General features: G+C 54.0%; 2 protein-coding genes across 7 annotated transcripts in view; one reads left to right on the top strand and one right to left on the bottom strand.

The window, feature by feature from the left end:
• Window positions 1-1148: 1148 nt before the first annotated feature.
• katnb1 (katanin p80 (WD repeat containing) subunit B 1) lies at window positions 1149-11325 on the top strand. 5 transcript variants are annotated; one of them, XM_086191757.1, is made up of 21 exons: window positions 1149-2785; window positions 3375-3485; window positions 3892-4022; window positions 4155-4272; window positions 4540-4640; window positions 4722-4763; window positions 5232-5315; window positions 5494-5609; window positions 5844-5915; window positions 5999-6149; window positions 7024-7214; window positions 7491-7639; window positions 7842-7892; window positions 8147-8208; window positions 8591-8788; window positions 9086-9235; window positions 9423-9499; window positions 9714-9788; window positions 9873-9989; window positions 10182-10254; window positions 10384-11325. In XM_086191757.1, the coding sequence occupies exons 2-21, from the start codon at window positions 3446-3448 to the stop codon at window positions 10462-10464; spliced, it is 2079 nt and encodes a 692-aa protein (XP_086047883.1). In that variant the 5' UTR covers window positions 1149-2785; window positions 3375-3445; the 3' UTR covers window positions 10465-11325. The 5 variants fall into 5 exon arrangements, with proteins under 5 accessions (XP_086047883.1, XP_086047851.1, XP_086047859.1 ...); XM_086191725.1 differs by having other exon boundaries at window positions 1151-2785; window positions 8558-8788; XM_086191733.1 differs by having other exon boundaries at window positions 1151-2796; window positions 8558-8788.
• kifc3 (kinesin family member C3) overlaps window positions 11012-11806 on the bottom strand; it is a 33830-nt gene continuing 33035 nt past the window's right edge. For both annotated transcript variants that reach the window (XM_086191551.1, XM_086191570.1), the window contains one exon: window positions 11012-11804. In XM_086191551.1, coding sequence (XP_086047677.1) covers window positions 11796-11804 — 9 coding nt within the window. In that variant the 3' untranslated portion in view covers window positions 11012-11795. The remainder of the gene's footprint in view (window positions 11805-11806) is intronic.

Here is an 11806-nt window from a genome sequence, read left to right as displayed (position 1 = left end):
CAAGAAGGTTGTGGGTGGAGCAGTGGTCCTCCCTGTGGCCCCCAGCAAGAAGGTTGTGGGTGGAGCAGTGGTCCTCATGGTGGCCCCCAGCAAGAAGGTTGTGGGTGGAGCAGTGGTCCTCCCTGTGGCCCCCAGCAAGAAGGTTGTGGGTGGAGCAGTGGTCCTCCCTGTGGCCCCCAGCAAGAAGGTTGTGGGTGGAGCCCCGGCTGCAGCATGGGGTCTTTCTGGGTGAGTCTCCATGTTCTCCCTGTTCCTGCTGGGTTCTCTCTGGTACTCCAGCTTCCTCCACAGTCCAAAGACATCAAGAGGGACCAGGTTAATCCAGACTCTAGATTGACCGTAGGCGTGGCTGGGAGAGCCAATGGTTGTCTGTCTCTATGTGTTGGCCCTGCCATGGACTGGTGACCTGTCCAGGGGGAAGGCTGCTGGGATAGGCTCCACCCCCACCACCCTGAACAGGAGGAGAGGGAGAACATGGAGGGATGGAGGGATGATGGAGGGATGGAACAGACAGCAACACAACATCTGGTCAGAGCGTCCCTCACGCTTCTGTTGTGATGTCCTACGATTGGTTCCAGTCATGTGATGCGAACACTTCCTTGGCTCTCGGCGAACGACCACAGCGTCAGCGATCCTAAATTGACCAACATCCAAATTCAGCAGTCACTGGTCAAAGAAACCTGTCCATGTTTACCAAACCAACACCACCACCAGATCAGTTCTGTCCCGGAGGCTGGAAGCTGGACATCTTAACTCTTGAAACTTCCACTGCAGCCAAAGCCAAGGAGGTTCCTTCACAGTTGCTGGCGGCGTGCGTCCCTCTGCTGAGCTCCTGAGGCGTGGCTTCAGGGTGGAGTCAGCAGCTCTGGGTCAAACCACTCTACACGCTCTGGGGCTCTGGAAGATCTGGACCAGCGGAGGGTTCCTGAGACCCCAGACTTCTGGAAGTTAACAGAGAACATGTTTGATATGGTAGAACGTTGAAGGAACACGCCAGGATCCTGCTGCTAACACACTCCTCATCCATGGAACCAGGCTCATGAGGACCAGACCCAACGTCTTTGTATCATATAGAACCCTGCAGGTCAGTAGAGGAACGGAACCTGAACCCCCCCCCCCCCCCCCCCGCTGAGGCTTCTGTTACCCTCTGGTTTCTGCAAGTGTGTATTTTTCTGAACCACAACAGTCACTTTGTCCATGTATGATAATTGAAAAAAAAAAGGTCACACACAGGAGGCTCTTGCTGACATCATCTGTGTCCAGGCAGATTGTCTGACCTGCACTGGGAGGAGTTCATGTGGTGTTTCTCATTGGCGACCTGTTTTATCTCCATCGCACCGTCACATCGCAGGTGCAGCAAAACATTTGGAGTATTTCTGTCAGCAGGGGAGGCTCGATTCCAGGCGGAGGGACAAAGGTTCATTGAGTCATTCTGAGAGTTTCAGACTCAAGCCTGCTTTGAAGAGGTTCTCTCTGCCTCAACATGGCATCAAGAGAAGAACTCAAGAAAAAAGACGAATGAAACACGCCTTTGTTTGTCAACCATGAGGACTGATAACGAACCAGCGCTCACCTGGAACTAAACATCTCATAATCAGGTGTTTGAGGCGTAGATGCGGCTCAGCGCTGATTGTTTGTGTTCCACATCACGTCTCCACAGGTGAACCAGCAGCTTCCTCCTGGCCAGGCTTCCCTTGGCTCTGAACTCCCAGTCAGAGGTCACTGGTATCAGGACAGTGGGTGGGATCTCTCTCTGTCAATCAAGGCTTCTGCTTCGGGCTCTGTGGCGTCCGCATAAAAAGGGGCGTGTAACGCGTCATGTGACTCTTAGGAAACCGACGGATCGCGTGCCGCCTCCTTCAGTCCAGAAGAACAAGTGAGTGTGATGGAGGTCAGGAACATCAAACAATTATGACAGCAAAAAGCAGCACAGCTGCTGCCAAGGAGGGGAGAGAGGAATGCTGGGAGAAGAGCAGACTCTTCAGTGTTTGGCCAAATCACCTCAACTTTATTGGTTGTTCTTAACGGTGATGAACACCAGGAGACGATCAGTTCTCTTGTCCAGGTGTGGTCTTCATTAGTGGTCACGTGGCTCCAGCAGGCTGGAATAATGAGGGCTTCCCTCAGCTGGGGGCCTGGAGCGTTGATAGGAGTGACGTCAGGAGAGGTAGCGGATCACTCCGGTCTCTGAACGCTCTCTCCCTCTGAAGAGAACCTCGCTCAGTGATGGCGCCGAGGTCCACCGGATCGTTCAAAGATGGTGGTGCCGTTTTCAGAAGAGGTGGTGGGTGAAAGGGCAGCGCTTTTATAGCCGATTGAAGCAGAAACTCTGACCCTCACCTGCTCCGGACCAGGTGAGGTTCACCACATCAGTTACCATGGTGATCCAGCCAGGTCAGAAGAGAGACGCCTTCATGACGCTGAGAACCCCGGCTCTGGTCTCCACACCTGGCTCACCACTCACCTCACCTCCGGTGCAGCCTCAGGTCGTTACCGAGGGTGAAAGCAGAGGTGGAGACGACACGAACGGCTTCCGTTCAACTGAAGTGACAGGAAATGAAGCCGGTCCTGGACCAGTCTGGAACCGTAAAAGCTGTCAGGTGACGGTTGTCAACATAGTGATCGTTTGATTGATGAGTGACGTCAGAGGAAGTGGCTTAGTTGCTAAGCTGCGGGCGAACAGACTCAACAGGTTGTTGTCACCGGCGGCGGCGGAGACCCACCGACCAGCGGCCCTGGAACGTCTGCGGTGGAACCTGACGTCGACGTCGACCGACAGACGAAGGTAAACCGATGGTGAGGCTTTCTTTTTCCGGTCAGCATCGGAAGCTAGCAGCGGCTGCGAGATAACGCTGTTAGCATCAGTCGGCTAGCGCTAGCTGGTGTGGACCTGCAGCCACATTCAGGAAGTTGTCAAATTAACGTCACCGCGTCGGCGCGGGACCGGAGTCAGAGCCCCGTTGTTGTTTGATGAACTGTTGGATCTCATTGGCCCTCGAGCATTGACGTCGTTGGAGCTGCTAGCATGTGCTGCTTCACTCTTACGGAGCTGTTAGCATGTGCTGCTTCACTCTTACGGAGCTGTTAGCATGTGCTGCTTCACTCTTATGGAGCTCCTCACAGCTCAGACTTGATCCGGTTTCCTGCCGTCTGCTGGACTCGCTTAGGTGAGCTGCTGCTGCTGCACGCGCTGGCGACTCCGGACGTTGTGGAGAAAAACGGGAGTTACGTCAGTCGTACTTCCGCTTCAGAGCTGGACTCCTGAGAAACATTTACACCCTCAGGAAGTTGAACCCGCACACGAATGACCGTCAACATGATGACGAATGATGCAGCAGACATCTGTCGGTGATGATGATGTTGTGTCCCTGCAGGGGGACTTGAGTGGACAAGTCACTGACCTCTGACATCAGAGATCCTGGATCCTGTGTAGGTCTGGACCGTCATGGCTGCTGCCAGCATCACCAAGATCTCCTGGCGACTGCGTGAGTTCACCTCTTGATGACCTCAACTTCCTCTTTCTTCACTCTCGCCATGAATTCAACTCACTTTGATTGACGAGGAGGCGTGTTTCCTCTGGAGTGGTTGTGTCCATCCAGGTACAATGGGGGGGGGGGGGGGGGTGATATACAGTTGGAGACAGAAGTGTGTGTGTGTGTGTGTGTGTGTAGGGGGGGTGAATAACAAAAACCTGTACAGGGACCCATCAGTCCCTGCGTGTAGTGCCAGTGACGAGGAAATCGTCGGTCTGCCTCCATCGTCGCCAGCTGCAGTAACGGGGAAAAGCATCAGTGGGCGCCTCAGCTCGCGTATCTGCATCCGTCAGAGTCGGGACGCGTCCGACGCCACACTGTCACCACGTTGACCGTCGCTGTCTCTGCTTGTGTTCAGAGGAGTTTGAGGCTCACACCAGCAGAGTTTCCTGTCTGGCTCTGGGGAAAAGCTCAGGCCGCCTGCTGGCCACAGGCGGGGACGACTGCAGGGTCAACATCTGGTCCGTCAGCAAGGCCAACTGCATCATGGTAAGACCGCCTGAGCCTGGGACGCCCAGCCTCTCACACAGCTGCAGCATGATGCTCAGGGCTGATGGTCACCTGATGACACAAACATTGAGGTTGTGTGTGTGTGTGTGTGTGTGTGTGTGTCCCCCGCAGAGTCTGACTGGTCACAAGAATCCAGTTGAGTGTGTTCAGTTTAACATGTCAGAAGAGCAGGTCGTCACAGGATCGCAGTCTGGATCAATACGAGTCTGGGACCTGGAGGCCGCCAAGAGTGAGACCCACTGTTACCTGTGTGTGAGTGAGTGAGTGAGAGAGAGAGAGGGAGAGAGGCTCCTAGCTGAAGCACCATTTTGGGATCATGGTGGCGAGTGTGCAGGTCGATATGTTGTCTATTGTCGCTTTTTCAAAGTTTCCGTGTGTGTGAGTGTCGCCGCTTCAGGCTGATGGGATGACGGCTGCAGGACACGAGACTGTCAGCAGCGTCGTGAGCTTTGTTACGCGCCGCCAGTCGCCCCGTGTGACTCGTCTTCTTGTGCAGTTTTAAGGACTCTGATGGGACACAAATCCAATGTCACCAGTCTGGGCTTCCACCCTTTTGGAGACTTCCTGGCCTCCAGCTCCATGGATACAAACATCAAGGTGTGTGTGTTTGTGTGAGTGAGTGAGTGTGCGATGTTGCATCCTGAGTGTAACCCTGCTCCTCCTCTGCTTGTGTCTCAGCTCTGGGACGTGCGGAGGAAAGCCTACGTGTTCAGATACAAGGTGAGCCTCACTTTCAAGGACCAGAGTCTTAAAAAGCATCAAAAACATTTCTCTCTCCTTTTGGTTGAACTGCATGTTGGGTTAGCTAACAGAGACTGATGCTAACAGCTAAACTGTCCAGGAACGTCTGCTCACCACCTCTCCAGGTGGTCTGGAGAATCCAGGCCTCCTTGATCCAGATGGAGGATCAGGGACCCACCAACACCTGGACTGGAGATCAGAACTGACTAGAACCCGACATCCTTGAGAGTTGTTAATGGACATCCTTGAACGGTTTTGCTGTTTTAGCTGTCAGTCCAGGCCTCAAGGGCCTACATCGCATCCTGGACCACAAGTGGCTCCACCTAGTTGTGACATCATCGGTCCTGCAGGTGGATGCAGGTGTTCAACTGAACATAGTTTGGAAAAGGGATTTAAGTGTGTGTGTGTGTGTGTGTGTGTGTGTGTGTGTGTGTGTGCGCGTTTCAGGGTCACACTCAGGCCGTGAGGAGTCTGGCCTTCAGTCCTGATGGGAAGTGGTTGGCGTCCGCTAGTGATGATTGCACCGTCAAGGTGATGACACGTCCCTTCATTTGCATATCACATGTTTACAGAGCAGAAACGTGTTGAATGCTGAAGCTTCTCATGATGTCGGTCATTTCCGTCAGCCGAGCGTCTCCTGGGTAGGACGCTGGCTGTAGGTCAGCAGGTGTAACAGTGCTGGACGTGTCCTGGTTGTTGTCTCCCTCAGCTGTGGGACCTGGCTCAGGGGAAGACCATCACAGAGTTCAGCTCTCACACCGCTGCTGTCAACATCGCGCAGTTCCACCCCAACGAGTACCTGCTGGCGTCGGGCAGCTCCGACAGGTACGACTTCACAACCTGGTGTCCTCGCCAGGATCCCGGAGGAGCAGTGACCAGTCAGCTGACAGATGCCTTTTAACCTGAGCAGAGTAAACTAACGCCCCCAACCAGGATCCTCCTGATTGGCCGCCAACTCATGTCAACATTCATGATTCCTGTTGTGGTGTGAAAGTCTTCCTGAGGCTCGTGTGGTCACGCAGAGTTTCAGGATGTTGACGGTGCGTTGGTGTGCTGCAGGTCTGTCAGGCTGTGGGACCTGGAGAAGTTCTCAATGATTGGCTCGTTGGAGGGAAACACCAGTCCAGTCAGGTGGGTTTTATTTCGGCTGCAGGTTGGCTTGAGTGTTGGTGCGTGGTGGCGTCTGACCCCTGACCCTTGACCCTGGTCTGCAGGTGTGTGTTCTTCAGCCCGGATGGCAGCTGTCTGTACAGCGGGGCCACGGACTCCCTGAGGGTCTACGGCTGGGAGCCTGATCGCTGCTTTGACGTGGTGCCGGTCGGCTGGGGCAAAGTGTCGGACCTGGCCGTCTGCAACCAGCAGCTGGTGAGTAGCCGTCCTGCACTGCGTTCAGGAGCTGAGACCCAGGCTAGTTAGCTTAGCACCTCTGATGCTCCAGCTCCAAATGAACCGCTTCATGGCTCTGCTACCTGGCTGCAGCTGCAGGGAGGGCAGAGGTGAGGCGGACACGAGTCCCAGGAAATCACCAAAATGAGAGAAACCGGCACGTTGATCCGGAGGAGTTCTGGTGCTGAGTGAAGGTCACCTGAGCGAGCGAAGAGCCCAACATACATGTAGACAGGCGCTGCACACGGAGCACATACATGTTAGTGTCCCCTGAGGAGACGATGAAGCTGAGAGCTGAGCTGCTGGATCGGGGCCACGTGGAGACACGGGTTAGGGTTACTTTGTGGTCGTGATGAGGGCCCGCCCCCGGGGACCAACAGAGCTCGCCTGACTTCTGGTTCCTGCCTTCTCTGACGTTTTTTCCTATTTTTACTTTCTTCACTACCAGAGCGCTGGTCGCTGTCTCATCCTGCATGAGGTCTTGATGTGGCACCGTCGTCACCTGGTCCACCTCTAAATTGAACCACATTACCTTTCAGTTCAATGTCCCCTGGTTCTGGACCCCCCCAGTTTTGGTTTGGTCCATTAAAATGCAATCGTGGTCGGTCACGTATACGCAGATAGAAAATGTCTCCTCCGTGTCTCTCGTTCCAAACAACAATGTTTAGCATATTTGTTCTGGACCTTAACAGGTGACCCTGCGATGGAGGGAGGGGCCAGTGGCGGCATATGGAAGATGAATTGGTTGGTTAGAGGAACTCGCTCCCGGCGGACAACGTCACTGTCAGTCAAACACGAGTAGCACCTTTGTCACCTGTGACCTCCAAACCCTGTCCCCTCCCTTGCCCACCAGATCGGGGTGTCCCACCAGCTGAGCAGCGTGTCGTCCTACGTGGTCGACCTGAACAGGGTGAAGAAGTGCGGGGGGGCCGTGATCCAGGGAATCATCCAGGACAACCAGCCGCTCGCCGAGCCCAGGGACGCCAGAGGAGCGGCCCTTCGCAGGAACTATGAGCGACCCACAACCACCTGCAGCGCGCAGAGGTAGGAGTCTGCTGCCATCTTTGGTCGCTCCGAAGTCTCGTTTAATCACGATTAGTGAGGTCACCTGTGGCAGTCCTCAGAGGGGGCGGGGCTTAAACCTCACATGTGTTTTTGCATAACTGATTTCAAGAAATGTTGCTGTGATGACACCGACTCCAGCCAGCCTGGGCTGAGGCTTGGGGGGGAGGGGGGCTCTGTGTGACTGCCAGGCTGGCTGCCAGGCTTGAGTCACTGTTATAGGTTATGATGTCACTCATTTGGATATGATGTCATCAGGGTGAAGCAGAGTACAGATGCTGACAGACGGAGTCCCGAAGGTGAGAGGAGGAGCCCCAGTGAGGACGAGGCGGACGAGAAAGTGTCTTCAGCTGAGATCCACAACGCGGAGGACTACAAGGAGATCTTCCAGCCCAAGAACGCCATCTGTAGGTGGAGCTCCTCACGCTGCCTCCTGATTTAGAGACGCTTTGACTGGAGGGTCTCAGCAGGGGCCTCTCACTGGCTGCTGCTCCCTCTAAAGGACCTGGGCGGAGTGATCGGCTCCCGCAGCTCGACCTCCAGGGTCTTCAGTTACCCACAGCAGATGAAGTCTCATTGTTCATTCACGCTGCACTTCCTGTCTTCCAGCTCGAACTCCTCCCAAGATGGCGGAACCTTTCCCTGCTCCTCCAGAGGACGGTGAGTCCACCACAAGCCACGTTACTGGCCGACCTCATGTTCTGTTAGTGGGGAACCGAATCACCTAGAACAGACTCTTGTGGGTTTAAATGACCTGTCGCTCAGCCAGGCCTCCGAGTTCCCTCCTGAAACACTCAGTCTACGTTAGATGCTCTGCTGCCCCCAAATGGCCAAACTGACAACTGCAGGCTTAGAGGGACTGGTGATCCAAAAATGACATCTCAGTCGTCATCTATGATTCTGGTCCTCCTCAGAAACGCCGCTGGTCGTCCGACAGCTGAACGAACTGATCTCTCCTTTACCTGACAAGCAGCAGGTCAGTGAACACAGCGCAACACACACACACACAGTGTCTGATGATGTTTGTGTGTTCTCGTTGCTACATATTGAGGACTAGACCACATATTTAACCACCACAGTGAGGACATTTTACCCGGTCCTCGCATCTTCAAAGGGCCCAGAGAATTGGTTTTAGGGTCGAGGTTAGAATCTGGTTCTAGTTAGGTTAGGGGTCAAGGGTCAGGGGTCAGTGAGCTGAGGTGGTCAGGGTCAGGGGTCAGTGAGGGAATGTATTAGGTCAATGAAAGTCCTCACAGAGATATAAATACAAGGGTGTGTGTGTGTGTGTGTGTGTGTGTGTGTGTACGCGCGCGCACGCTCATCAGAGTCCTCCTCTGGCCTCATCCACACCTGTACAGAGGGTGGAGCCAACAGTGGTCTCCTCTGTGAAGCGTCCCGCCCCCTCAGCCATGGGCCCTGCGTTCTCCAACCCCCCCAGCAGTGACCCCCCTACACCTCTGCCTGCGGTCACCACCACCAAGACAAAACCACAACCTCAAATCATCCTGATGACCAGGAACGAGCCCATCGGCCTGAACGTGGCTGACTTCCTGCCTGTGAGTCCCACGCTGAGTCAGCAGATGATGTAGTCATGTGATCACTTAGACCTGCAACTGACCACTCAACTCGTGAATATTCACAATACTTGACTGGAGTGGAGGGGGGGCTTGAGCCCTCCAGGTTATCTCTGACATCATCACGCCTAAATAACCAGAGTCAGAGTCGCTGCCGGGCCGTGACGTCGCCACCGTAGATGTGACGGATTTGATGGTGACTGGATCAGAATGAGCGACATCACGATGGTGATTTGGAGTGAACCGCTGACTTCACGAGTCGTGTCTCCTCTCTGTCAGTCGTCCCCCAACAACCACGCCGCCGCGCTGAGTGACGAGGACGCGCTGTCCCAGATCAAGAAGGGTCACGACACCATGTGTGTGATGCTGAGCAGCCGCCACAAGAACCTGCAGACGGTCCGCGCCGTGTGGGCCCGAGACGGCGTGAAGGTGAGACATGCTTCTGCCCCAGGTCCCTTGTCCCAGGTCTCCCCGCCCCAGGTCCCCCCCACCTGGAGAAAGAGATGGCCACACCCATTTGGAGACAGGAAGTGTAAAGCTTTCCGTGTGGCTCGTAGCTCGTCATCATTTTAGTGACCATGACTTGGTTCTTACTTCCTGTGTTTGATCCCTGCAGAGCGCTCTGGACACGGCCGTCTCCATGAACGACTTGTCCATCGTTGTGGACATCCTCAACATCATCAACCTGCAGCCGTGAGACACACACACACCCTTGTACTTATATCTTTGTGAGGACTTTCATTGACGTAATGCATTCCCTCGCCCCCTGACCCTAATGTCCTCACATTGGTGGTTAAATACGTATTCCAGTCCTCAAAAAGTAGAAAGTACAAGAACACACACACACACACACCAATGGCATTGTGTACTTTGTGGTTGTGATGAGGGTTTGTCCATCTCGTGTCAGGTCACTATGGAAACTGGATCTGTGTATGACAGTTCTTCCTCAGGTTGACAAGCTGCTGCAGAGCAAATACGAGAGGTGAGTCGGTGTCACTGGCGGTGGTTCTCAAAGGGGGAGGAGCCTGTGTGTCATTACTGATGTCATCGCTGTGTGTTGTCTCAGCTACATGCAGACGGGCTGCACGTCGCTGAAGCTCATCATGAAGCACTTCTGGCTGCTGATCTCTGACACGCTGAAGGCCACGCCCTCCGTGGGAGTGGATATCACGCGGGAAGAGCGGTGAGCCAGTGACACTCTAACATGTGACTTAAAACCTAACCAGCACCGGCCAACACCTGGCGATGACTCAGCAAATACTGATACTCGGGTAGCCGATCAGAGGCTGAGAGCCAATCAATCAATCCGCTGATGATGAATCGATCACATTTCAGTGCTGATGACAGTGATCGACAAACGGCGTTGTCGTTGCAGCCACCAGAAGTGCAGGAGCTGTTGCAAGCAGCTGAAGAACCTGAGCAACATGGTGAAGAACAAGGCGCTGCAGGTTGGTCGCCATGGCAGCACCTTCAGAGAGCTGCAGCTGCTCATGGCGCCATTGGACGACTCGTTCTGACGGCGTTCCTGTGGTGTGGCGCTCTGAAGACATCCTTTAAATCAATCATGTTATTGACAGGTCAGACGCCACTTGTCTGCTGATGTCACGTGGCGGCAGGTTCAACCACTCGTTCTCATTCCCCCCACCCCACCCCACTGAAGAGTCATCAGTGAAACCTCAGATCAGTTTAAGTGGCACGAGGGCCCAGTCACCTGACCGCCATGCTCTCGAGTTGATTGGCTGATGTTCATTATGGACACACCTGATGGGAGGAGTCATACATTTGAACTGTTTATTAAAATAAAGATGTAAAGTTGGAATTAAACATGCGTCTTTATCGCAGCAGACGGACGATGTCACATGATTCAGCAGAAACATGTTCCAAGTCTTCCTAGAACTTGTCGGTCAGCTGATCGACTCTGAAGACGCCGCCGTCCATCATTCCTTTGACAGGTGGGAGGAACTTGCTGTTCCTGTTGCAGGACAACCATCCTCGTCCTCACCTCTCAGGACGCCAAACTTCCTGTTTCCAGTACAAGGGCCAGCAACCAGCAGCACGTTAGCTTAGCTCGTTAAGCTAACAAAAGGAAGTGGACACAATCCTAAATCCATGAGTCGGATTGAAGAGATTCACCAGACTCAGGGTGGCGGGTTCCCCATTCCACCATCACGTGAACACAGAATGCTTCAACATGGACGCCAGTGCTCGCTGTCTGAGTTTATTAGAAATTATACAAAAAAAAAAACCAAACTGTAGAAACCTACAGACACAAAGCAAGCAAACCAGTTCATCAGCCCAGCGTCACGCAGCAGCTCAGCACGCCGCCCCTGTCCTGCTCAGTGGGGCGGAGCCAGAGGACAGTTGAAGTTTTAAATCTCATGACCCAAAAGCTTTCAGAGGTCTGAGATTTATTCACTCTGATGGAATTGAGGGGGAGGAGTCCTCATGTTGGTCACATCCTATTGGACCTCGTAGAGGCGCCTGATTGGCCGCAAATCACTTGGAGCACAGGTGTCACGCTGGTCCAGGACAGCGCCGCCAGGCTGCAGGTTTTCATCCTACTGAGGAAAAGCAACACCTGAATCTACTTGGATCAACTCGGCTGCGTCCTCACAGCTCATTGGTTGGAATGAAATCCTGCAGCCTGGCGGCGCTGTCCTGGACCAGCGTGACACCCCTGACTTAGAGGAAGGAGGATCACGGCGCCGTCTCCTGAAGCACACGTGCTGCTGCTGCGTTTCTGTCGCTTTTAGAAAACGATTGACCTTTAAAGTGCAAAAGAACAAGAAATACTGAGATTGTAAATCAAATACTGATTCTGGTGATTTCACTTCAGAGGAATAAAATCAGTCGCCACGGCGACAAGAAACCAGATGTGGTAAAGTTCTCTGCTGACGGATGGACACGGTTCTTCTGCTGTGTCTTCATCACATCAGTCTTTGTTCCGGGGGGGGGGGGGGGGGGGGGGGGGTCACTCAGGCCGTAAGCTTCAGTCGTCCT

Source organism: Aulostomus chinensis, chromosome 2, assembly GCF_037954235.1.
Source record: "Aulostomus chinensis isolate RoL2024-O1b breed Wild chromosome 2, RoL_Achi_v1.0, whole genome shotgun sequence".
Taxonomy (NCBI): Eukaryota; Metazoa; Chordata; class Actinopteri; order Syngnathiformes; family Aulostomidae; genus Aulostomus; species Aulostomus chinensis.
This window is presented reverse-complemented; position numbering and strand designations above follow the sequence as displayed.

Coding starts and splice junctions, on each gene's coding strand:
- katnb1 (XM_086191725.1), top strand. CDS start 3,446: ATGGCTGCTGCCAGCATCACCAAGATCTCCTGGCGACTGC. Junction 3,486..3,891: donor CAAGATCTCCTGGCGACTGC/GTGAGTTCACCT, acceptor GCTTGTGTTCAG/AGGAGTTTGAGGCTCACACC. Junction 4,273..4,539: donor GGACCTGGAGGCCGCCAAGA/GTGAGACCCACT, acceptor CTTCTTGTGCAG/TTTTAAGGACTCTGATGGGA.